This window comes from Struthio camelus, chromosome 1, assembly GCF_040807025.1.
Source record: "Struthio camelus isolate bStrCam1 chromosome 1, bStrCam1.hap1, whole genome shotgun sequence".
NCBI classification, from domain to species: domain Eukaryota; kingdom Metazoa; phylum Chordata; class Aves; order Struthioniformes; family Struthionidae; genus Struthio; species Struthio camelus.
Window position 1 is genome coordinate 52461628 of NC_090942.1, and position 27978 is coordinate 52489605.

General features: G+C 36.6%; 1 protein-coding gene across 9 annotated transcripts in view; it reads right to left on the reverse strand.

The window, feature by feature from the left end:
* Window positions 1–1535: 1535 nt before the first annotated feature.
* Window positions 1536–27978, reverse strand: part of CDK17 (cyclin dependent kinase 17) — a 98408-nt gene continuing 71965 nt past the window's right edge. For all 9 annotated transcript variants that reach the window (XM_068938223.1, XM_068938175.1, XM_068938230.1 and 6 more), the window contains 13 exons: window positions 21072–21197; window positions 17111–17167; window positions 15672–15786; window positions 14998–15092; window positions 14386–14448; window positions 11296–11419; window positions 8848–8968; window positions 8214–8311; window positions 7800–7905; window positions 6973–7015; window positions 5651–5741; window positions 5327–5404; window positions 1536–4920 (listed from right to left, as the gene is read on the reverse strand). In XM_068938223.1, the coding sequence (XP_068794324.1) occupies window positions 4883–4920; window positions 5327–5404; window positions 5651–5741; window positions 6973–7015; window positions 7800–7905; window positions 8214–8311; window positions 8848–8968; window positions 11296–11419; window positions 14386–14448; window positions 14998–15092; window positions 15672–15786; window positions 17111–17167; window positions 21072–21197 (1155 nt within the window). In that variant the 3' untranslated portion in view covers window positions 1536–4882. The remainder of the gene's footprint in view (window positions 4921–5326; window positions 5405–5650; window positions 5742–6972; window positions 7016–7799; window positions 7906–8213; window positions 8312–8847; window positions 8969–11295; window positions 11420–14385; window positions 14449–14997; window positions 15093–15671; window positions 15787–17110; window positions 17168–21071; window positions 21198–27978) is intronic.

Genomic DNA, 27978 nt, shown 5'->3' on the forward strand with positions numbered 1-27978 from the left:
ATTTCATTTTGTGTCCACTCTAGGAGAAGGGCATATAGATAAAATTAACCTCAATTATTCCTAACATGGCTCCAGGCCAGCTTCCTCCTTTTGTAAATTAAGGAAAAGCAAATGGAAAAGGGAGGAAAAAAAATCTTTGAAAACAAGCTAGCAGGAATAGGTACGTTTAACTGAAGTCAAGCTCACGGTGTGAAAGAGCAGGGCTTTTTTTCACGGTGTGAAAAAGCAGCTACGCAGGGCCCGGAGGGCGGCCCTCCTGCCACAGCCTGCTGGAAAGGGGAGAGGGAAGAGCGTCCTCCCAGGTCTGCAGGCCACAGCGATGGCATTTCAGTCAGCAAGAGGATCCCACTACAACAAATGAAGAAACTTTATAGCTCTCTGGGGGATAATTTGTTTCAAGGTATGGCATGTGAGGCTGAACAAGACTCCTATTTCATTAGGAGCACCATGAAAGCAATCTCCTTAAGAGGGCCTGTTTCTTAAATGGATTTAGAAGATGCAGCCAGGCCAATAAATTAAGCAGTTATTTAAATCAGTAAGTACGTGCATATGTGTGTATTCACAGTTTAAGCTGGCTCGAAAGTTGCAGAACTCAAACAAGTTAAGGGATTTTAGAGATCAGGTGAAAAGCATGGAAAATTTTAATTATATATTTTTTTCCACTGACATCAGTTTTATCTCAGTTAACGAGAGAGAGGCAGTACAGTCTTTTCACACATACACACGATGAGCAAAATCTAGAACCGCCAAACTCTAATCCCACTTCTCACAACATGAACTTCCACTGCAGCCTGGAACAAGTTTGATTTCTGTGTAACAAACCTCCACAGATGAAGGAGTTACCTGGTATGAATTACAAAGCCTACATATCTACTTGGCATTTCTGCTTTTCAAAATAATCCTGTTACAACGTAACGGTTCGCTAAACACTTGTACAGTGCTTCCATTGTTTTTTATGATCTATGTTATTTTGTCAGTCTCTTAAACTGGTCTGACATAGATGCTGCGATACAAGTGCTGACCCTTGTTACGTGCACGTGTAGCATTAAAAACAATTAAGTAACTTTAATGAGATGTTTGTTTCAAAGACAAGCACTATTAAGGGAAGAAAAGGTATTGAAATGCGCTAACAAGCTGCAAGGTGATTTCCGCTCTGCCCTTTAGTGACAAGATATCATAATCAAATGTCTGTGACAACATGGTGTTCAACTGCAGTAAATTCTAATGTTTCTTCCAAATGTCACTGTAGGCTACAGCTGTACATTTCCATACCCTAATTTGTTTGGATCTCTTTCAAGTCTGACCTTAATTCTAGGTATTTCCTGGATTTATAATACTTAGCTTGTGAATATTTACAACATACCTTTCATATGTTTTGTCCTCAATAAGCAAATGTACTCTTAACCTTCATTCCATCTTAACAAATAGAACAATGTACTTTATTAAATTGAAAAACTCATGCACAAACAACAAGCAAGCAGCTCAAAGAATGCTACCTTGCAGTTTTTTCAAATGATTGGCAGATACAAAGTATGTCAATCCTTTAATTACTGTTTATTTTAACTTTTATTGCCCAATTCAGGGATACACTTTGGCTACTTAATGCTGTGGTAGAGCAGCACAAAATAACACAGCCGTGTTGAGATGCATGTTTCACTCGAGCATTGCTGAGCAGCTCATCTGTCCTCTGCAATCTCCCACTCTTCCCTGCCCCGTGAATCCCTGTCCACCCACCCGCTCTCCACTTCAGCCTTCGCCTGCGTGTGCGCACAACCTCATCACCACGTGCTTCTTTCCTGTCTTCAACCCCACCTTTTCCTACAGGCATCTATACACACCCCTTTGGCCTTCCTGCTGCTGGGTAGATGGGATACAATAGGTATCTTCTGAAGATCGTTATTTAGAATAAGCAACAAATTGCAGGCCATTGCTCACTAACTGATCGCTCATCTTTAAGCAGAGGCTATCATACCAAACCTCACAAGTCATCCATCTTTAGTGGTTGGTTTCCAGCCAGACATACGTTATGGTTGGCGTCTTCTCCAACACTCCCTACAGTTCTCAGTGACAGTGAAACCAAGTCTTGTGGTGTCTGCTGCTGTCCAGACAGGAGAAAGGGCTGCTGAATTGCACGAAAATGATGTCAGAGAAACGCCCAGTGACTTCAGACCTCTTGACCACTGCCCCAAACAGGCAGCTGCCACAGAACTGTCTCTGCTGTTGCAGGAATTTCAATTATGGACCAATAAAAAAATGAAAAATAAAACTGACCGGACCACAAATGCCAAGTTTCTTGAAAAATGTATTCTGTAAAGTCATTTCCTAATGAAGTAAACCGATTCACTTGCAGGTTCTCAGAAAAATCACTTTATATTCGGAGTGATTGCTGCAATTTTATGGAATATCTTTCCATCTGTAACAAAAAAGCTGAATTCCTACTTAAAATGGAAAACTCCTTTTGTTAGCTGCAGCTGATCCCCATCTAAATTTGTTACTGTGCTCCATTTTACCAGTTAAACCTTTACTCATTAATATCGCATTATTCCCTGTTCTTTTATCACCAGTGAAACGTTACTGTTCTAGAAATGCTAAATTCCACATTTATCCACAGTGAACATGTACTCTGCATCTTCACTACTTCTATAAAAAAGCAGACGTTTCTCTGATACTTGCTTTTTCAACACTAACACATCTACAATGTATTTCCTACAAAGTTAATCAGTATAAAATCTAGATCAAATCCATATCAACTATACAAAAATATAACAACTATTTCAGGACAAAGGTTCTTCTTCAGTACCAAACCTGCCTCTGACACAGAGATAACACTCCTACCAGTATCAGCAGGAGATCCACGCAAGTATCTGAGATGCGTATTATGCTTCTAGACCTACAGAAAACTTCTGATGCCATGTGACATGCAGGACTTGATTACTAAAAAGTAGACTATAGGCCATGTTTATGGTGAGATCCCAAATGGCCTCAGTTGCAGGTGAGTCATACTGCTTTTACTGCCACTACTTCTATGTTGCGTGAATTAAGAAGCTGCTAAGTTTAAAACTGATGACTCTCCAAATACACAGAACTTGCTAAAAGGAACCAACAATGCCCCAAGAACTGCAAGGTCACTAAGTCTGTATTTTTTAACAACACAAGGCCTTTGTTATTATAAACTTCAAAACGAAACCAAGGAATTCCACATAATATTTATACTTTCAAAAGTACAATATTAATACAGGTCGGTCAGTTAGAAATAACAGCAGTTTGTTAGGTCTACAAGATTTAACGTAAAACCGGTTTACAAATGCTGAAAAGCAGTAGTGGTCCAATAGTCACCATTACACATGAATTTCTCTCTTCCAGAAAATAAAAAAGTCCCAATTCAAATTTACCAGCATCAATGAAATATTAATAAAACACCCCCAAACATGCCACAATCACTATTCACAAATAAAGTTAAAATGAAATATACAAAAATTCACTTAATACTGTTAAATAACAATAAACTACAAGATTTCCTGAACAGAAATGGTAGGACCCCTGAATGTTTTACAGTGAATGTCAGGAAAAAATTAAGTTACCTATGACTATTTTCATGATATACCAGCCAAAGATTTACATGACCATTTCAAAATATACCAATAAAGATTTACAGTCTCTTTAAGATGCACTAAACAAATAAGTTCATAAAGGTGAACACAAATGCTTAAAAATACTGTAACCATCACCAAGGGTGTACTTATGATACTCACTGAGATGCATAAGCATAGTAGTAACATGTTTACTATCTCTGGTAAACAGATAACATCTAAGATCTGAAAAACTCTCTAAGTTCCCATTTAAAAAATTCTGTAGCATAGTGAGTTCTTATCAAGTACAAACTCGCATCTTTCCAGTTGATTTCAAGTGAATAATGTAGAAATGGGACAGCAACAAGATGGGAAAAAGTGACCTTATTCCCATACTCTCGTCATTAGTTATCTTGTTCTTCTGCAATGAAAAGAATTCTACATTTCATAAGTAAAACAGGGTACAATGTATATGACTCATCTTTTTGCTGTCTGTATTTCTAACTAAGTTAAAAAAAAATGTACAAAAAGTCATTGCTTCTGCAGGCCCCATATGCACAATAACGTGCAAATATTGTATGCTGGAGTAACCCTGACACAATTTATCATCCAGTCTCCATGCTCTGACTTATCAGTAACTAGTAGAGGATCTGAGAGCAAATAATAGTTAACTGTTCACTTGTTTGAATCAACTTTCACACCATGTGCTTTTCAAAAACATAATATGCTTTATAATTTTTCAACTATTTTAACACATATTTCCAATGTTAAATAAGAATTAAGTGCCATGAACTTAGAGCGTTAAAAGATGGTTCACCTATAGCCAAGCAAAGCTATGTTTACATTCCAGGAAACACTGCAGTTTAAGAAATACAAAAAAACCCGCAGCAGTAGAACATTTTATGAAGAGAAACAGATGCATTCACATATTATAAAGCCATTGCAACTTCTTCAGGCATGGAACTGTTGTGTTAACTATACAGACAGTAGTTATTTAGCAGCAATGATTCCGCAATAAATAATGCACTGTGTTTCTCAGTCCTGCACAAAAATTGCAGCTACAGTTACATCAACAGCTGTAACCTACTGGCTCTAGTGGCAGAGGAGACCTTAAAACCAACTGTACAAAAAATTGTCACACTGTGACAACAAATATAAAAACATAATCTGCAGGTTGGAAATAAAAAGACTCCACTGTGAAGAGGACAGTGTAGACAAACTGCGATTCCAAGTCCACCAAAAGAGAGAACTGCCTTCGGATCCGAGTCCTTGGCTGATAGGATAGGCTTGGGCTTGACTCTGCATCGCCCGCTTTAAAAAAGCATGCTCTGCCTTCTGTTCTTCCCATGTCCTACAACAGAACATGGACCATGGTAAGAAACCGAAGCATTCTCACAACCGAGTATTCAATTATTATCCACCTCTTCTCTCTTTCTGTGTCAGAATATTCTCTGTGTTTAATTCGATATCAGCATCTTTTCCTAATTGCACTTGTTGCTTTCTTTTTTCTTTGCCACAATAACGGTTGGAAACTCCCAAGATGATCTCGTATTAACAGCCCCTCTACCTATCTCCAGTTAAATTCATCTACTTTTGTGCATTTAGAGTATGTTTCTAGAGGAGTCTAAGCGAGTCACTTTCCGGTATTTGCTTGAGTTCAGTCACACAGACCAATTTCACAAAATATTTCTTAGTTTAGAATGTCTCTGGCATAGCATTCAACTTGCATATATGAGAAAATACCAAACTTCCCATACCTGTCTCTGGGTAAGTGGAATTTCGAAAGCCAGGGTCTTTTTGCAACTGAATCTCTTTTAGACTGAATATTGAAACACCTGGAACAGTAACAAAAAAAAAAAAAAAAAAGAATAATTCACATCCATGCACAACTATGCTTTACTGAACAAAATTCTATTCTTAATTGTACAATTTAAATAAGGGAAAAATGTTTCTTATTCTCAAATACATAAAAATCAATATATACCAGACTGCTTAATAGATTAGAGAGTTTTTCCTTAAAAGCATGCTTAGCTTTAATGTATTATCTTAACAATACTCTGCTGCTTTACTGCTCCTCTTACTTTCAGGCAAAGTGTGTATCCTTGTTCCAAGACTTCTGAAGTATGCATGTTTCATGGCCTCTTCTGCTGAAATTCTCTTCTTTGATTCATACTATTAACATAAATGGATATATGCACATTGGTTTTTATTGAAAAAATTATTTGCATTGAGTGATTTCATCAAAGGAAGAAGTATAGTTCTACTTGCTCAATGTCTCCCACCAACTCACTAGGATACATCTTTGTTGTCATTACTTTTTTTCACACATGAAAATCTAACATATGTTATCTAAATTAGTATTATCGACATGTAACAAGACTGCTAAAATAGTCAAAATAACTGCTGTAAATTGATGCAAATCAAAAACGTACTTAATCTTTATTTATAGCTGTAACAACGATTAGAAGACAAGACTTCTGCCTACTTTATATACCAATATTAAATTGCAATAAAATGCTATATCGTGAGATTAAAAAAGTTTTCCAATCAGAAGGCATTATGCTAAAGCATTTTGCATAAAGTGGAACTTTAGACAACGTGGTCTTCAATCTATGCTCAACATGTCTTATGCCTGGAATCTGGACAGCAAAGATGTGGATGGACATTTCATTAGAAAAACTGTAGAGAAGGAAGAACTAACTTCAAACAAGGACCACGAACACTGTTCTCGCAGGTTGTGTAAACAGATGAAGAACCGATATAGAATTTAAATTTTTGGCTGCAATGTAAAGTAGGATAAGCGCACTCCATCTTAAATACTAAGAATTTTTAAGACGGTAAAGTGGCACTGCTTCTGCCATCCAGTCAAAGACTTACAACAGGCCTTCCATCTTGCTTCCTAGCACATGACTCATTTTTAAAGCAGATTAAAAGATTAAACACACATACTACTTTACCATCTGAATACAGACAGTGTACAAGAGCAAAGAGTAATATTACACCTTAATAACTGCTTCCCTACTAGTAAACTAAGCCCATTGTTGCAGAAACGTAGTATTTGTACCTAAAAGTTCTTTTTTAATACCTTATTTCACAAGAGCTTTAGATTTTCAAGAAATTATTTACATAGTCCTATCATATTATTTCAAAATTGAGTAAGAATATTGCTCTTCAGAAAAGAAAGAATTTTCTGGCAGAAGAAACTAAACATCAACTTTCAAATTCCTAGACCAAGTAGGCTAACAATCACTCTTTCCAAACCTGTCTTCCACTACAGACTCAGCTGCATATTCTACTTTGAGCTAGATCTAACAGATACTATAGTTTGTCATAAATTTTAGAAATAATATATTAAGGCTCTAAACTTGACTTTTATAAAGCAAAGCCACAAAAGACATCTTACTTGAAGAAACTTCGCTATCAATTCAATTCCTTCTGTGTCTAGCCTGAAAAGAAATACATTTTAAAAATTAAAAGTTTTTGAACTGTATTTACCAAAGTAAACTTGCAAAAACGATATCAAGTTTGAAAATAAAACTTAAACAAGACAATGATTTCACCTGAACAACTTTCGTCCATGTTAACATGCATACCTACAAACGCCAATATCTCATAACCCAACTGCCAGAGAAACACTGGTGAAATATGAATCCTGAGCTTTGGACTGTGATGTAGGAGGAGGATCAGGATCATTTTATTTTAGCAAAAAAGCTTGCTTCTTTCAAGCCTAAGACTACTCCTTTATCGGAGGACAAAAAGTCAAATCGTTTTCTTTAGAGTCAAAAAGTAATGCATTAGGCTTTGCCATCAAGTTTATTTAGGGTAACCGTGTATGGATACAGACCCTTCCAATTCCTCATAATGGCTTTAGCATTCTCTCAAGAGACTGCTCAAGGAATTTTTGCCATTTTAACAATGAGTCTATTACATAACAGGAGAGATCTGGACTATTTGGGAAGTGCTATTCAAATAGCAATTCCTAACACTATGCAGGTATTACTAATAGGAGTTTATAGTTCTATAGGTCATTATGGAGTTGTGGTGTCTTGAGTGATATTACGCAAAGTAATCACAGAGTACCAGGATTATAATTTGCATTAATATCTGCCCACAGTAATGCAACTGATAAGTAGTTTTCTAACATTCACTAACACACCATACTTGGAAACATGCTCACATTAACAAATATGCACAGGGATACTTATTTTCTATTAATAAAACACAAAGTACCTTGGTGCATGGTTGATTAGGGGTTGTGGTTTATATTTAGGAAAGTTGTAGTTTCTAAACTCATCACTGGAAGAAATGCCTGGCCATGTTTCTTGACATGGGGTTCCTACATTAAAAAAAGAAAGAAAAAAAAAAAAAGAGAAGAACCTAAATAGTGTAAAGAAGCAAGATTTATATAAATAAACATTCAATTTTGTAATTTAAACAGGAAAGAAAAAAAAAATCAATGAGTCTGCGCTGTACAAATTCAGCTATGCACGAAGGGATCGAGAGTACACTCATTCGCCTAGAATACAATGGAATATAAAAGGTCACTCTTTATTTATAAAGACCTACAGTTCTCAGGGAAAAAGTGTTTAGAATAATAAAGTAAATGTATAGATAGTAACATTACTGCTAAAAGCATCCATTTACCCAGAAGTCTGAAAATTAAGTGCAGTTCATCTTCAACAGTCGAACCAGGAAAGAGAGGCCTTCCCGATGCCATTTCAAAAAATATGCATCCAACACCCCTTTATAAAAATGAAGAAAAAGATAGATAAGAGACAATTCATCAGTTAAAACTTTCAGGTCTTCAGGACTTTTGTGATTTGTCTTAAATTAAAACAAATTATTAAATTAGTTGTTAGCCACATGCTTCTATTAAAAAAAATTGTTTTGAAAGAAGATATGCAGCAGTGAAAGAATCACAAAAGACTAAACAAAACCTCTGTCACAGCTATATTTTATGCTCTTTCTTCAGATGTCAAGTTTATCAACTGCACTGAAGTTTATAATAAAATACCACATTATCATGAACATGGATTTCTTTTCCTACGACAGTGGTCCTGACGTATGCCTATTCTAAGCAATAAAGAGATACTCTGCATTTTTAAAGAGAAGTACCAGTATCTTCCCTGTGTGCCAATCCTGTCTCTAAAATCTAACTCAATTTGTAGCCTTCAAAAATTCAAAGGATTAGTATTTGAATGCTGCTATATAATAACGAAGAACTGACATTTTTCAATTGACGAGAATAAAAATTAACATGTAACAATACTATACAAACCACATGTCAATTTGAGTTGAATACTCTGAAGATCCCAGGAGAACATCAGGTGGTCTGTACCATAATGTGACAACTTCATTGGAATACGTCTTTGTAGGAACAGACTTCGCCCTAGCCAACCCTTCATAAAAAGGAAATAAAAGATAATGTGCTGTTTCTGGGCATAATTCTTCCAAATACTGTGCATCTCTATCTGTTTGTGATTCCATTTTCTTTAAATGAGGAAGAAGGTCCAAAACACTGTGTTACATACATCTCTTTTTGCACGGCATTGACAAAGAACTTTTAAAAGACAAATTTACCTTAATATTCTTGCTAAATACCCTTCCTATTATACTCATTAAAGAGTCCTGAAAACTACATTTCTACAACCTATGATTTGCCTTTCAATCCTTACAGCTAGCTCATGCTCAGTGTTTGTAAGCATAGAAGGCAGGTAAACAGATCAAAACTTGATGAAGTTTATAGGATTACTTCAGAACAATGAAGCTCTAGATCAACAGGACATCTTCCCCCACAATCTGTGACATCCCTTACACACTATTTCCATTTCAAAATTATGCTGCAAGAGGCAGAAGGCAATAGATGAATAATGAAATGGTGGAAACGGAACAAAGCAGCGTTGGACCGACAACGGTCTTCCACAGTAACACTGTCATTTTGTCCGTAACCTCTTGAATAAAAATTAGCTCTATCATGTTAGATGCAATCTTTGGAGCAATTTTTATCCACATAAGAGTGAAAAAACCAGTGGTAGCACAACTTTCAAAGGACTTCCCTGACACAGAACGTAACAGGAAAATTATCCATGTGTGCCCCCCCTCCACTGCAAATGCTCCCTGGAAATCCCAAAGGAGCTTAGTTTATCAGTGATAGAGGATGGAGTAACATCTGACAATTCAGCATGTGGATAGACCTCTTCTTGCCTCCATTCTGGTTACCTTGCTTTGGAGTGATGTTTTGGAAAATTAAGCATGATAAAGACACAGTGCTTCCTAGGCTCCAATTTAAGGATCTGACCAAGTGCTAGTTTCAATGGAAGCTGTAAAAATTACTTTCAAACCTCAAGTCAAGAGACCTATATGCATATGACTGATTACTAACATCCTGTAAAAGGCTGACTTTCATGGAGCACGCACAAATTCACTACAGATACGATGCTCTCATCTTTCCTTTCCGCAGATAGCCATTTCTCTTTTGTCTTCTCCAGATGAATTCCAGAATCCATTATGATTGTTTCCACTAATTCATAAAAAAAGAAACACAGGAACCAACACAATGGTTTGTGGAATATTTCCGTGTGTCCAAGACTGAAATCATAAATAGACTAAAAATACTAACTTCTACAGAAGACTAAAACTGAGGGAGACTTGGGTTGGGACCATGCCCAATAGACTGAAAGCTACTGCTACAGCTACAGCTCAGCAGCTACTAGAAGAGAGGGTACAAAGAATCAGTTTGAGTTATCATAACATTCAGAAAATATGGCATAATTCATCTTGGGGAAAAAAAGTCCTTTAGGAGTGAAAACCTATGGCAATACATAGTGGAGAAAGGGTAATTAAAATAGTAAAGGAAAGAGCACAAAAAAATCAGGTAATAGATTCCATCCCTGATCAGACTGAATGGCAGGACAGCTATTACTAGATGATGTATGAAACAGGAGCGCTTAAAGTGCAAACATACAAAACCGAGCAGAGCATCACTAGGATGAACTAAATGAAGCCAGAGTGGAAAAGTTGACCAGCATTTTCAGATCTCTCTTCATGATTCTTTTAAGGTGAAGCATAATTTAGGCTGAAAACTGAAATAAACAAACAAAACCACACTCTTAACTAAATGAGATTCACAAATGAAAAGGAATTAACCAAAAGCTTTAAACCTCCCTAAATAATAGCCCTACAAACCTATAGGTCCTTCAGCTTGAGGCCAATACATTTACTGCCTCCAACAGCCTAGCTAATAGGGACTTTCAAGATGTCCTACAAACACAATTTCTTCATTCACCTCTACCTATGTCAGCTCATGCTCCAAACAACAATTCAAATTAAGTTCTGGCAGAGATAGCATAGCTACTTTAAAAATCACTAACAATAAGCTGCTTGCCTAGTAATATTAACTAAATAACATTTTACTCTTCCAGTAACTGATTCCCCCCCCACCCCCCCCCCAACAAAAAAAAAAAAAGCAGCAATAACGAGGACAAGTTCTCACTATAACCAAGGAGATACAATACAGGTTCGGAATCCTGGCCTTTTTAATTGGTAAAGACGTAGAAAAAAGATGCATTAATATGCATCTCAACGTTATTTTTCCTGATGTTCACAGTGGTCTGCAAAGGCACATTCCCCATTCCAAAGGATTTCAAAGTTCAGTAAAACTTTTTTTCAGTATTTTCTTAATGATAAGTAAAGAAAATATTTGTTATAGAAGAATTTCAGTCCATACCAAAGTCTGCTAGCTTCAATTCTCCTTTCTCATTAATTAGTAGATTTTGTGGCTTCAGATCTCGATGTAACACCTTTCTCCTATGACAGTACGCCAAGCCACGAAGAATCTGGTATAAAAATAGCTACAAAAGAGAACATTTATAGAAGTTAAGACTGAACATATTAATCCACAGACTACTTGTTATTCTAGCAGCCCATCTGGGGCACTGTAGAGTTAAACCTCTGTATTGTAAGCAAGACAAAAATCCATCTCAAAAGGTAAGTTTATTTTTCATATGAACACATTCTGAGTATCTCCATTATTGTTTAGAAATCTAAAACTCTTTTATGCTAATGCACTGCTTTTACACAATACTTTAACACAATGGTTTTAAGAGCAATTCATTCTGCATGACAGAAGAGAACCAAAGAGCTGTTTCTTTTTCAAATCAGTATTTACCAGTGTTCTTCCCCCACACTGCTGTCTTTTTAGGTAATGGTCTCTGACTAGAAAGTCTTTTCAGCTACAGAGTCCCTTCTTAAAATGTAGCTCAGCATCCTTATCCAATTGTGCAAAAACTATGTAAATAATGTTTTTGCAGGCTACTGGAAAAACACACTTGGATTCATGAGTTCGTGAAACACAGAGAACTGGGGAAATGAGGATTACCAAAATAGCGTGACTGTTTCTGGCATTTGTGTTCATCTCCTCACCTTGACACTCACAGGTTTATTTTAGTCCTTTGGGATGGCAAGCCAACCAAGGAACTGCAGTCATGCATATTAATACTGCATATATATAGACAAACACATAGTAAAGAGGTGGAAAAAAGTTTAGCCAAGCCAGTTTACTATATCATTGCTTTAATAAATAGTACTTTGCAATTTCTGCATGCACAGAGGGCCTGCGCTTGAACACAGGACTTCCGAGTAGCTATCGACAGCATCAGCTACTACACAATAGCTCTCAGCCAGTAAAGGTGAGCAAATGGACAATGAATTACTGAACAAAAAAGGTAGAGTGTTACAAACAGTAATAAGTTTAGCAGCGTGACAAACTCACCACATAACAGGGTTGTTGAGGAGAACGCTGGAATGTTTTTATACGATCATTTTCTAACACATGAGCTTATTTTTGTGCCAGATGACACCCTCAAATTCTTTTTCCTAAACTAGACAAATACCCAGCAGGTGTATCTTACATCCATCTGCTCTCAGTCTGCTTATATGGGATTTATCTACCCCAGAAAAAGAGAAATTAGGATTGTGGATTTTTTTTCTTCTTCTTTTTTTTTTTTTTTAAAGAGCAGAATGAGAAGCAACAAATTTTGTTCCATCTGTTCATACCCATACTGTTGCAGGGGTAGTCATTCACAAGTGATTTTAACAGCACAGCTGTGGAAATCAAGAGCCATCTCTAGCGCACACTGGGACAGCAAGGATTGGTCAAAAAGACAGAGCAGATAATCTTGGATCTTCATCATAGTTAGCATGGATCCTTTTGGAAACGCACAGGACAATACATGAGAACTTCAAATTTTGTTTGAAACAGTCATATCTGCAGAGGTCACAAGTATTATATTATCCATCCTCATCTTATTAAAAACTCAAAAGCCTACAATAGCTGAAGAATGTGAATGAACGGATGAATGGGGAGGTCTCTCTAATATTAATAATGATCCCAGTCCCTACAATTACCATCAAGCAAGCGTATACAGCCACCACAGTTAAGCAGCTAGTTTGATTCTCTGGTGCCAGAGGTGCTGACCATGACAATCTGCATTTAGGACATAGTTTAAACCATAGGCAAAATAAGGAAAAATACACTTTCTCTGCTTAGCTAGGATTATCACTAGCAGATTCCTCCTGTTCTCTAACTGCACTTACTATAGAAGTATGCTTTTGTTTTTTTGTTGGTTTGTTTGTTTTGACAGTTTAAGTTTAAAGCACTTTCTGGTTCCATAAATTGCACACTGTATTTCACCTTTTATGTAGTTAATTACAGATAGAAGCCTAATCATGTTTTTTGTTTTCTCAAATCAAACAATTTCCCTTCACACACACTCAAAGGAAGCAACATGGTAGGTTAAGGGTATATATCTTTTCTTATTTTCTCTAATGTGACAACAGAATGAAAGAGAAACCTAACCAAACAGTAATCGATAACCAGATTGAATCCCATAAGCACTTCAACAAAGAACAGATTACACAACACGCTATTAAGGCAAAAAGAAGGACAACAACTCTACTGGAACTAACAACATCCCTTACATTAATTATCTATAGCTTAATGAAGATGCTTCAATGGCCTGTCCAGCACAGGCCACAGCATAGCGGGGTAATGCTGTTAACCCAGCCTCCTTGGACAAGTTCACTCATTTCAAGATAGTATTTGCCCTGTTTGGAATCTTGTTTATAAAGCCATCAGTTTTAAAAAAAAATCTAAACAGTTATTCTCATCTTCTAAATCAAAACCTGCTTGTTAAGAGCGACTTATGCTTGAAATGGAGGCAGTTTTGCCAGGCCAGACTTGAAACCGAGTCACTGCACCAGGCCACAGCTATACCTAAAAGTAACAGACAATTAAACCTCAAGAGGAACATCGCTGATTCTTAAATACATATTAATAATTCCTTACTTGTGTGATGGGCTGTGGCATCCAAACCCTCAGTCATGACTCAGACCACATTTTCCTTGGCACGTACACAAATTCTATTTGAAGATAAATCTAACTAAAGATTGACTTCAATAAGTGAGGTAAAAAATAACGGAAGGACAGAAGGGGTCAACACTTATGAATTTATATTTTTCGGAAACTTTTATGTAAAAAAATAAAACTTCAAAGAAAATGAAATCTTATGAGAAGTGGTATAATCTCCTGTTTTAAGTGTTTCAAACACTTAAAAGCTATCAAAACTAAACAGAATGATTCCCACTGACATCAAACGGAGTTGAGCCAGACCCAAAGGTGGAAAAGGAATTTATGTTTCTTATTTAAAAAAAAAAAAAAAGCTCCAAATCATATAACTTGTAATAAATAAGTTTTCTAAAAATCTGAAATCAGAATAGAAAAAGCTGGCAACCAGTCACTACCACTAAAAACACTCACCTTCACATTGTGCATGCTCATGATGTTACCACAGTCATCCATGTACTGCTTCAGGTCCTTGTCCTGTCAGAACACCACCACCATTGTTCATAAAAATTTTGGACAATAAATTATATGCATACTATTTATTGTTAGAACTGGCAAAGAAATCAGCCATCAGAAAACAAAGCAAGGTATGTAATTCCAGTCACTTGCCTGAAAAGGATGCAGCATAAAATGATTTATCTTGAAGTATGCTTTTTCACTTAGAAAATTTGTGAAAATTGTGTCATAACAGAAAAATACCATTGGGTAATAACGTAATTATGTTTTTTGTTAATGATTTTGGTACAAGCAGACCTTTTCCTCAGAAAGAGGAAAGGTAGCTCACATTAATTGCTACTAATAAAACTTTGAAATGATCAGAACAATATTTACTAATTTACAGTAATATTACAACTGAATACACTTTTACAATTTTCAGTTCACTCTAGATGCAGAAGAAAAATATTTACAATGACAGCATTTTTAAAAAGATGCCACAGACTTCTGATATGTCCATTTTACTTAGAAATAATATTCTCCAAGGAGACGCATCAAACTTATAAGCCCAGTAGTTGTTTCAATGCTTACCAGATATTCAAAAACAAGAGTCAAAGACTTGTCCGTGTGAACAATATCATGCAATGTAACAATATTTGCATGTTTCAGATCTTTCAATAATGACACTGCAAAAGAGAATTTTAAGTTTATACTTAAAATCAGGAAACGTGCAATAGATAAGCAATAAATGCAGTACTACTAGCACATTCATATGTATAAAGTATCTGCTTAATTTTTAAGATTAAAGAGAGATTCTACAAAACACAATATTCATATAGCATTAAGTTAACCCAAGTATACAAAAGGTATTTAACCATCAAACATACACTGGAGAAACCTGTAACGGGAGAACTGTAAACATTTCCTAAACCGTACATTTCAGGCAGAAGTAGTCATTCCTAAAATGTATTCGGAATCCCTGGAAGCCGCTCGCTATATATGCGTAATTCAGCATAGAACCATCCACATCTCAAATAGTGTGTTTGAGAACACAACCACCACCCATAAAGTAAATTCATTTGAAACATTTAACACTTAATTTGTCTACATTCCAATTTTCTTCATCAGAAAGTACATCAGTTTCTTTAATCCCCCATGCAGCCAATGTATTTCCACCAAGAGTACTTTGTTTGCACAAAGAGAAAGCCAGAAATATCTGAAATTCTTATTATTTCAGAAATATCTGAAAGTCCAAAAATTATCACCTTCTCTTATGGCTGTGCATGGTGCTCCCTCTTCATGTTCCAGCCGAATTTCTTTCAGTGCTACCAGGTTCTCTGTCAACTTACTTCTCCCCTTATAAACAGTTGCATAAGTACCCTGAGCAATGGAAAAAGAAAGAAACTTTTAGAAGCTGTTCCTTCATTGAAGGATCAGTTAAAAAGAAAATATAAACTTTTATCTGAACTCATAATAGGTTTCATTTTGGATAGGATTAGTTTTTATATTTTCTTCTTTTGAGACAAATAAAAAAGTAATATTTGTTGTAAACACAGAAGGCACAGGGGATGCTCTGAAAATTACATTCTCAAAAGCTTTGGAGAATACATCTACTGAAGACATTTGATCAGGTAGCGTTAGTTAAGTTCATGAGGTTCACTGCTGGGATAATTTACCATCTTGGAAGGCTATATTTTGATTAAAACTGGCTCAGGCATCTTTACACTATGCTGCAGCTATTTTTCCAGAAAACATAAAATTCTTTTTGATAGCTCCTTATCTTTGTTAAACGTTTTCTGTAAGAACATTTGAGGAGGGGAATCAAACCTGCATTTTTGTTGATAGAACAAACAAGGAATATCATGAAGCTTATCTTTTTCAACTTTCTTTACTTAGACAATAGAAGACTCAAAGCTCTTTTAAGACATTTTACAAAAAGAGAAGAAATACTGACTAAACAATAAATTTGTCTAACTAATTCCAGCAATTGCAGAGAGGAAGCAATACTGAGTTACAAAAGCTGCCTTGGGCTAGAGTACACATCTTATACTGTTTGTTACATTTACTCAGTAACGCAAGTGAGATAAAATAGCTGCAACTAGGACTTGCTAGCGATTAGATTAATATTCCCCAAAGATACACAACATTACACTGTGCCTGTTGAGCCATCTAACAAGTAATAGAGGCAAAATTAAAAAAAGATGCATTTGGAAATAAAAACAGTGCAAATGGAGAACTAACTCAATATTCATAGCGCACACATTGATCAGCCCTGCTTCCTTCTGCAACGCTTGGTGCATCCCAGCCTGGTGCTCCTCCTTCATTTCTAAACCCACTGGTCAATCTCAATCAAATTGTATAGAACCTAAATCTACCCCCTCCCCCCAATTTCTATGATTTCTCTGAAAATCAGCAGCTAGCTGGGAAGGAGAAAATCCAGTTACTGTCCTCCCAGAAGAAAAGGCAAACAGACCTCTTCCCCAGCTCAGAGGGGTTCTGCCTGCTTTTTTATTTTGTTCTATAAGCACAGAACATTTGCGTGGCTGTGACATTGTTACATATAGTAAATACGTTCGGTTTACTGAAAAGAGAAATTCAATAGGCATTTCCAAACATGTAGATATTTTCAGTTATCATTTATGTAAAATTTTACATAAACTTCGCTATCAAAGCAGTAAGCATTTCAAACAAAAGCTATACACACCTCTCCGAGCTTTTCTAACTTGATATAGGTTTCCATTTTTCCAAATCCAATTTCTGACTGCAATAAAAAGAAATGGCAAATTGATCATTAAAATTAGTGACACTCAATTTACACATCATTTAATCAGCAAGCTAAACTTTGTTTCAGAAAAACACCTGATAAGACTAGAGCAAACACTGCAACATTTCACTGTTTTAAAAATAAGTTAGCTTATTATATAAACGTCTCCCTGCATCCAAGCCTAATGCTCAATCTGTTACTCCAATGTGTCTTCTGGGAGGGCTAAGTACTGAATTACACTTGGAACAAAACTCTACTTTATCCTTCTTCGTACTTAAATCTTCTCCACTCTTCTGATTTGATTAATACTAATGAGGTTGCTATAGCTTAAAGTCATCTCAACCTGTTCCATTCTTTCTCTTGCTTAGCAGATCCATATGCTGCAGTTTCTTTGGAAACAATTTTCATTACCTATTTTCTTTCTGTAAGTTTCTCTAACACATTTCTTGAAGACTTCAGCTCCAGGTTTCCATTCTGACCTCTCAACGCCTCTTCAGCCTAAAACTCTGCCAGTAAAATCCTTATACATCATTCTGCCCTGTGTCATCTTTAAATCCCTCCACAAACTTCAGCTTTTTCTCAACAATTAAAGTTTCATGGCCCATGCCTGCAAGACTCCACATATTTGGGTACTTCTTTTTTCAATTGCTGATTTTCCCTCTGCCATGCAAGTCAGGTGGCATTGTCTGCCTATATCTTCAACAAACACCTTCTTCTGAAGGTGTCTGTAAGATCATTAGTTCTTTTCTTATTCAAATCCACTGCTACTCATACATTTAACACAGTTACCTCTTACAACTATTTTCATTTAAGAACATTCTCAATTACATTAAGCCTTTATATTGCTCTTACAATATAAACAACGCTGGAAGTATATGCCAATTTTGAAACAGATTTACAAAGTGCTTATAGTCTGTACACTGCCAAAATCCATAGGCATCACGGGGTTTTGCTTTATTGACAACTAGATACACAGGAAGATAAAAAAGCCAAATTTTCTCCTTAGGATCACTGATCCTTCTTCCTTCCACTTCCAAACATAGTTCTCCATTTAATATTTCTTTCTAAGGAAAAATACTTTCACACCCGACTGACTTCAGCACTTGCTTCCACAAGTCAAAATATGCTGATCTACTCTTAAAATCCTATGGATATTAAAAGTATGGCATATAATTTCATTGTGCATAACACTTGATATGTAAACACTCTTGACTGAATCAGAAAATGGCAAACAATTTTTGTTAATATAGTATTAAGTAATTCTGTTTTATTAAATTAGGATTAGGATTGACATGTTTTAGAACTGCATAAGGATACTTTGGCATCATCTTTAAGAGCTTGGTGAAACCAGGCTGTTTATCCCAAGATACTCGCAAAGTTAGTATTCTGACAACCTTTTAACTCTGGTGAGGTTTTAAGTATATCAATGATATGGTTAGAGTGTGAGTAAAAAAAAAAAAAAAAAAAAAAACCAACCATGTTTTCAAAGTGTATTTTGAAGTACTTAAACAGATGCATCTTAAAGTGAATTTAGATGGTAATAAAAACAAAAAGATGTGTTTGCGAGTTCAGAGGAGCAACAGAACAAGAACTCGCAACCATGGGTCTTGTTTTTGCCAGATAGTCTGGAGTATAACTGTTAAAAGTTTCATTTCTTAGAACGCTTAATGCTGTTCATCAAGAGTAATAAACTTAAAATCTTCTTTAGACTATAAAATCATATAGTATTTCTTACTTATAGAGCGTAGACATGCACTTTGGCATCACTCTATCACATTTCAGTTGACCACTACTCAAAAGAAAAACTAGTTTTTAGATTCTTCAAACCAAGTAAGGTTTCATTTTTCTTTCAAAGTCATTTCTGAAAAATTTTGGTTTTTTTTTCCTGCAATACGCATCTGGCCATCTTGACTTACATGGAAATGTTAATATATCTTATTAACGGTCTCTTATTTCTAAGGGTCGATGCATAAGAGATGCACACGTTCTGCTGCACATGCAGTATTGTACTTGCATACCCAAATATGCAATTACTGAAAAAGCTATTTTTTTTTGTTATATTTCAAGGAAATACACCATATCTAAAATATAACAAGTCCTCACCCAGCACTTTTTACTGCTTTTTTTGCTTTAATTTCTACTAAGCCTTGAAAAGAGACATGCCTTTGAAAAAGAGCACAACATTCATATATCGTAATTACTAGTCTGCTAGCAACCTTTCAATCACAATCCAACAATAATGAGTTGGATTTTATTTTTTTAAAGGTTAGTTTGAAATAATGAAAGAGTAATGCAGCCAATGCATGCCTGCATGCCACAGCACTGCTGGCAGGCTTTATTTGGACTTTTAAGCCCTGAAAGCATTTTTAAAAGGCAAAACAAAACAATCTTGTGACAGGAAGTTGATTCCACACACTGATCATATTCATTAGAGGGCACTGTTTTTCTTTCTTTCTTCTGGAATATAAAGAGGAGAGAACTTCAACTGCACTCACTTTAGAGCTCAGTGTTAACTAAGCAAGGGAATTTAAACACACAGGAAACTCTTTCCATCCTCCCAAACTATATTAGAGTCCAACACTGAAAAGGGTATATTCAAAAGGTTATTTCAACACGCCAGATTCCAAAAAAGAGAAGTTTTGGGAAATATATTCTTCAGTTCAGTGCTAAATCAGTAACTCAAGTAAGTGGTTAATGATCTGCAAAACTCCGAAACAAATATTTGAACTCGCTACATCGTTACTACTACTTACAGTACTTTGATCCAATCTTTATTTATTATTGTTCATGTAAAAGGCAACACACAAATCAGAGCTTTAGTCTGTAACTGTTGCTTGTTCAGGGGAAAAATACATGATAAAACTCATAACCATTGATTTTATTTTTAATATACATTATCAATTCAGGAAGAGTAAAACAAGGATATTTCACAGTTAACTAAATTAATTCTGCATACACGCATTCATATTTATTTTTCAGCAAATAAGCCATTAAATCAATAAACCAAAAAACTAAGTGGACTTTATAAAACTACCCAGTTTTTCTAAACAACGCAATGAATTCTCACCAATGACTTTGCTCAGAAAGTCAGTAATGGTCTAGAGATTCTTTAAAATCTGGATTAACAGTAGGAAAGACGATAGATCAGTTTTGATTGGAATTTGATGTTTTTTGTGAAAATAAGACCACAGCATTTCTTAGACAATTTCAGGAATGTTCAATTCTAATTAGAAATCCAGGACACTTCTGTATTTATACTGTAATTAGAAACATAAGAATCTGCCTCCCCCAGTCTACAAGGCAAGACTTTCCTTTAAAAGAAACCCAATAACTTCAAGTGGTATATATGAATTAATTAATATCTTTAGGAATTCATATACACTTAAAAAAACCAAACACACACACAAAAATTATCATTCCAATAGCAAACTAACTGTTAGAAAGAAAACTTGTTATAAAACACCAACAGAAAAAGGAAGAAGAGTGCCCTTCAGATTATGCTGATTTAGGGATTTCCTACTATAGCACACAGGAGCTGCAGCCTTGATCTAAGACTATGCAGACTGACCTTTTCCCAGACAGATCATCCCTGCTCTAAAGAGCTTATGGATCTAAGTATACCCTTTTGGAGCTCAGTTTTGCCACTGCTTTCAAGGGACCAAGACCCCTCATTGCGAAATGACAGGGCAAAGTTTGCAGAAGAGAAAGGAAAGAAAGGGTGACATTCTCCAATGGATTTTGGTAGATGCTCAGTACACATTGAAAGTGCTCAATCTTTCAGGACATAAAAGCCCAAGGTGCAAATGAAGATGAACCTTACCTATGCTATAGGGACATCTGCATTAAATAGAAACCTAAGACAGAAGAGGTTGGTTTGGCAAGGCAGATATATCAGACTTACTAGCGATGCTCTACGAGAGCGTCGACTCATTGGTTGATCAAACGGGGGGCTGTTAATCTGCAACTTTTCAAGATAGCCATCAGGTATCCTGATGTCAGCAGGCAGTGACAAACGCTTGTTCAGATCCTGAAGTAAATAACATTAAAAAGAGAAGCATCAAGCAAACTTCAGAATTTTCTTATCATGTTTTTATTGTTTTAATATCTGTAGCGTTATTATTACTAAAGTGTTACTATTTAAAACTGAAATATTTATATGAATGAAAAATAAGTAATCTTACGGAAATGTTTGTTTTTTAAGAATACATTATATAATGCTTATCAAATTGCTTCAATAGCAGGTTCAGAAAATTCAATGTTTTACAAATTCATTATGTTAGCAGAACAAGAGGAATGAGATATTATAATTAATTACACTGAGGATAAATATACTGAATTTACCTGAATACTTCTAACTGTCGGAAATACAGAAAATTGAGAAATCAGAGGCTGGTAAATACATTTCTTTTCATATAATAATTAAATTAGAATAACAGGAGATCTCCACAATTCAAAATGTATCACCCCCCCGTCTTTCTTTGACTACTGAAAGTTTTAAAGTTTCTTCATCTCCCATTTTTTCAGTCTTATAAACAGAATCATTTCATTAATAGAACGAAACTATTAAAAAATACTTTTTAAAAATTTCAAATTCTTTACTACAGGACCTTTAGAAAACCAATCTGAAAGTACATAAATGCCATTTTCCTTAAATCAGACTCTGTGCAAGTAGTATTCATCAGCAAATTTTTCAACAATATGTATCATTTCTAAGACCAAAGGGAACAAAATGACTTCACCTTTCAGCAAACTTGAAACCAAACACAATTTTGTGAGACTGCACATTCTCACTATTTTTGTACTTTTAGTTTGGCCTTAAACTCAAACATGTCAGAAAACGAAATACCAAATATTCTCTTCAAGTGGCCAGTCACCATCACAGAGCTACATGGAAAATATATCCAGACTCACAACAACAGAACGTAATACCTAAAACAAAGGACTTGCTGTTCAGCGAAGGTAGTTTAATCTAAGTAAAGTCACGCTCAATATCAAACTGAACAATCCACCTACACGCGTCCTACCCTGAAATTAAAAGAGCATCTCTGGAACCACCAGTTTTTGCACTTTTCTTCAGCAGAAGAGGTAGGACAGCTGGTAGACCCCAGATTTACTCAGTAACAACCTGACAGGAGTAGGGATGCTGTTGATGTTACTCTCTCTCTTATCTATCATCTCAAGCTTTGATTTCTGGGCATCCTAAACTAATCTAAATGCTGGCAGCTACATGCCCAGGCTGTTCCCCCTAGTCTTGGCCATGTGTTTCTACTCCTGTCTTTGCAGCAGCTTTGAACTATTTCAGCATGCTAAATCATTGGGAAACTATCTCACACGGAGCGCGTAGCTTCCTGCCAGCTTTGTGCTCTGAGCAGGTTCAGTGTAAGGTCAGACACGCTTGGAGCGGGAACGACCGAGAGGACAGAAAGCCACGGGCTGAAGAGGCAGCAGTGCAATCCCAGGAAGCCAGCCATTACTTCGGCTTAGGCTCTCAAAGACCTGCATCATCAGACTTTTAAGGACTTGAGATCTTGGTGGTCAACTTGGCAAGCTTTCAGTATTCATAATGTATTTCAACGGTGTATATGCATGAACTGTTCATGCATCTGAAACAACAGCTGAGCAAAAAATATTATTTTAAAATACATTAAAAAAAATGAATCAAATCCAGCAATCGAGTTTCTGGTAGGACGGAAATGCTAATATGCACTCCCACCCCCCCGAAATGACAGGCGTACACAGGCTATTCACTATTGCCTCTGGGTACGGACAGAAATTCTTGGAGAGATGCCACTGAAGCTTGAACTTCTGGCAGTTGACTCTCCTGTCTTTTCTTTCACTCCTCATACCTGCTTAAGTACAGAGAATAAAATCTGTTAGCTTGCTCTTTGCAGCCCAGCATCAACTTCTCTGCCTAAGTGGAAAATTCAGTGTCCGTATTTCGTACAAAATTCTTAAACTGGACCCACAGCCTTTAAACAAAAAAAGTGTTGTTGACGTACTGACTGAAGAACAGAGAATGGCAGCTTTGATCACCATTTGGAAGATTAATTAAAAGAAAACAAAAGGATCCCTCAGTTTTGGCAGCTTGCTATTTCTTTACTCATTTTCAGCTTCTGCATTTCACAGTTTTTAAATCACTGGCAATTTTAAAACTGCCTGTGTGGTTTCAGGGAGAGTTGAGGAACTAATTAATTGTAACGAGAGCTAGTAGCAACCCCTTCATTAAAACAGTTTTTTCCATTACAGAATTGGCCTTTTTTCTTTTTGGAAAGCGCTGTTAATGCAATAGGCAACTGAAATTCAGTTCAGATTGAGTTAGAATTGTCTGAAGGAAGAAATACCTCCCCTCTACCCCAATGGGCTTCAGCTTATTTAAAAAAACACTTCATGAAAACAAACAAAAAACCCCATCCTATTATTTAGTGCATTCTTCAGAAAATGCAGGTAGCACATCAAAATGAATGACCTCAAAGGAAGGAGTTCCCTATTGCCTGAAAGGAAGCAGCTGGTTCCCCACACTGTAGCGGCAACTCCTAGGAACTGCTGGGACAAGATAGAGATGGCAGAAAGAGGACCTCCCAGGTCCAAAATCCCAGATCCAACAGTTGGGCAATATCCTGATTTTCTTTCTCCCATTCCTCAAGAACATAAAGCAAAGCAGAAGTTTGCCAAATCCCAAGATGGCAGAAGAAAAAAAACCGCTGGGCTGAGTTTTTCAGTGTAACCTGAACACAGCAGATGCCATCATTAACCTGCATATCCTGTGGCAAAATAGCTTTCTCCTACTCCTAGCTATTAACTCTAGTAGCAGGGAAATCTGCTGTAATGCTCCTATTGCTCTTCCATAGTGCTTATTTGACAGCCAGTATTTTAAACAGAGTCTCTTTATACGTATACTCAAATCACGGACCACCGCTCAGAGGCCTCATGAAACGCTGATGGGGTTGATTACACCCCGGAGCTCACTCTTTACCTTCTCTCCTCGCACGGCCCTCGTCCTTCAGGCAAAGAGAGCGCTGCTTCGCAACTAGTCCTACTGCCTTGAAGAAGCATTTCCAGGCGCATGAAGTTGAATGGTATGTAAAAAGAAGAAAGCTAAAGCAGCCTTAAGCTCTAACGGCAGCCCTCAAACTGTGGCCATTAAAAAACTTATGACGCTTTACGGCTCTAAAGGATCCACTGTTTTGGAGTCCAGAAAGCAAAGGAACACAACTACTGGTGAGGTTACTGTACAGACTGGAGATAAGAATATTTTAGGTACAAGAAAATGTATAAAGAAGAACTTTTAAAAATTACCATCTCTTCAGCCTCCCTATTACTTACTTCAGAGAACCAGGTGACTTATCCTCCGTTCTAAACTGACTTAAGCTGTGATTTGGTGTTCATTGTGCCCCACAAAACATAATATAGGTAATATTTGAATGTCAGTCCTTACTGATGCAAAGGCCAAAACCTGACCCAGTCGGGGCAGGGGTGGGGGAGGGAACACCAACATAATCTACTTTACACAACCCCCAGTCCCTCCCCTTGCCCAAATGTGTTGCTTTAAAACACAAGCACAACCTCACAACCCGAGGGGAAGAATGGGGAGAGGACAGCTTTTTCAGGATCATAATCTGTTTTTAAATATAATTTCTACACTGACACCTGTACATAATGCACAATACATAATGGTTACCAGTCTTTTTTCCCCCCAAATGAATACTTAGTGCTGGTAGCCTGCAACTCAGGCATACTGGAAACAAAATGAAAACACTACCCACTCTCTTAAACTTCTCAGAGAGAGTCTCTCTTCTGTGAGGAAAACACAATGACTTAATGGAAACTGCAGCAGATACTGTGTAGATTTTTTCCTCTGATCATCTACGCTACTGTTCTTGCAATACTCAGGCACGTGTGGTTGTGTTGCAAGGCCTACAAAACCACGACTTAAAAAAAGAAAAAAAAAAGTCCTATTTTGAAATTTTTACCTACCACAGTCAGAAGCCTTTTATGACACCAGTATTCCAAAGTTTACATAAGGTTACTTATATGAAGTCGACTACTATCATTACTAGTAGTTTATCTAACTACTTAAAAAAGGCAAAGTTAAAGAAAATTCTTTAGACTGCACACCCAAATACCTGAAAGACAAGAATTACTATAGTTTGTTTGCCTGTGCCACCTTAATTCCACCCAGTTTTTGCAATAAATAAAGCAACCCATCTCACGGAAAAAAATGCAATCGTAATTAAACACTACGCAGCAGTATGAAAGGGGATTCATTGGAAGCGCATGACAGAAATACATAGTGTTTCCTAGCAGCTAAGTAGCAAAATTGGAAACTAGAATTACATCAGTTTGACACAGCTGAAAAACCCAGGAACTTAACGGAGATTACATAAAAAAGAAAAACAAGAAAGAAACCTCTATCATACAGCAACCAATTTTGTACCTGGAGCGTTTAAAGACTAGGTAGTCTGCTGACACAGGCAACCTGATTAACTGGCAGCAGCCAAAGACCACAAAATTTTCCACAAAAGGTAAAGTATGTGCTGGGCAGTAAAGACAGCTGGGGAAAATAAGCCCATTTCTTTGCTGGCCGTAAAGTCCCTTTATGGACAGGACTCGCAGGCCAAGCGTTAGCCTTGGCACACGGACATGTCCAACACCATCCCCATCATCTTCCCTCCCTCACGCTGCTCTTGCAGCACTTCCTTGATGTTCCCACCGCGGTCTTGCTACTGCTGCTTCAGCAGCACCAAAACCCTGCTCTCTTGAATGCTGCTGCTCATTGTTATTTCGGCACGGTGCCAAACTGCTACAGAGGAATGTGAGCAACAGGAGGAGATGGTGATTTTTCTTAAGAACGTCTAATTCTCTTAACCCTCTGGGGAATTCCAGGAAACAATGGAAAAAGACACGTCTCTGGATAGAGGACTTTATCCAGCCTAATTTCAATGACCAATCGACTCTAATGAAGTGTCAGCATTTCTCAAGAGAAAGACCACAAGAAACCATTTATAATAGAAATTATTAGGCAACTTAAAAGTGCAGGCTGTTACAAGATCCTGCTACAATGTTGTTTAAAGAAGTAATAAGGAAACATATACAAAATTAATGACAGGATTATTTTCACTACGCTCTTTAATTTTTGATGCTTAAGCTCTTGAACTCGCCAACACTACGCAGTTAAACATCCAGTTTTAACACAGAAATCAATTTTGCATCCTTCTATGAATCTTTTAAACTTTTGCCTCATTTTTAAAGTAGGAAATTAGAATTAATTCCCTAAGTTATTTTACGTATTGGTTTTTAAACACAACAGGTGGGCTCTTAAACTATGTACATATTCCCTCGTCTACACAGAGGGAACCTGGGTGCATTTCTTTGCAACTGTAACAACCTAAGGTTTACTAGAACGCAAAACTTTCACGTCCCTGAAAACCAAATACATTATCTAAAATAAACTATCCTTTAGAAAATGAAAGTAATAGTATTTTTCTGTATGTCACTTTAGACCTCATTTGGAAAAATAAGTTTAATTTGTGAAAAATTTCTTGTGCCATAATGTTTTTCCAGTTTGACTCTTTCATGGTTATCTTTAGGGCCTACTTGCCACAAAATAAATCGTAATGTTCAGTAAACGTAGTATCGTTAGAAGTTCAAGTGCCTACAATTAACTATGTTGCTTAATGAGCTACTTTTTGATCCACCTCCAAATCGTATTCTGCAGAATACATTCAAGCACCAGTTGCTTTGCTAGATAACCAGAATGCTCAGGTGGCATTTCCTCCCTTCTACTTTTCAAAATACATTTTTCTCTCCTCATGTATAATGCTAATTCTCCATCTTGCTTTATCAGTGGCAGAGAAACGTGTACTATTTTTATAACTTGTTTAAAACCAGAAGATCATTTGTTCCACTCTGCTTGACTGGAGATAAAAATGCACGCACTTGTGACTCCAACACCAGTTTCTTGTCTATGGAGATAAAATAACCCAACTTGCCCTTATCTTTACTATGTATTTCTAACACTAGCTACAGCAAATGCTCTAAGAGCTATGCTTTGTCAAGCCTCTTCTTTGGTCTGGTTAGTACCCAACTGACCTGCTGTAACTTCACAGGTATATTCTATCTATCACAATCATGGACTACTTCTGGGCATGAGAAACTCAGGTAGGTTTTCCAGCTTAAATCTTGCAGGATCCATGAGCTGAGTAATTTAACATCGTAAGTAAACAAACACGTCTTTGATCTCTAACCAAACAGCTCCTGCTGCTTCACATATAATTAAAAGTTAAAAAGAAAAAAAAAACCTACCTTTTGACTTCTTCATCTTCTGGCGCCCTTTTGGACATCTCAAAACACTATTGCTAATATCAGCATCTTCACTTGCCATCTACAGTAATCCCTTCACAAGGGTTTAGCACTAACATTTTGTTACCATATTTTGCTTTCACATCCAGTTCTCTCAAGTGACTCCATTTCTTTGCTGCCTATCCAAGTCTAATCTCCTGTTCTCCCTAACACGAGCTTACCAGATACTCCTCTTTCTATCTGTTTGCCTTGGCCCTTACAATGTTCTTTAGTGCCATGGCGCAAGACTGTGAAAAGTCTAATTCCTGGTTAGTAGATGAATTTCCACTCCTCTCTGAAATCTTGTCAAAAAGTATATATTTCCACAGAATGTAACTATTCTTATATGTAAAAGGAGAACTGTTCACTTTATAAGCACTGAATCCGGTACTAATAACAACTTCTTCTCATTTTCCTTAATTCACCATTTAGGTTTTGCCAAGATGCACTACACACTTCAGTAAATCCAC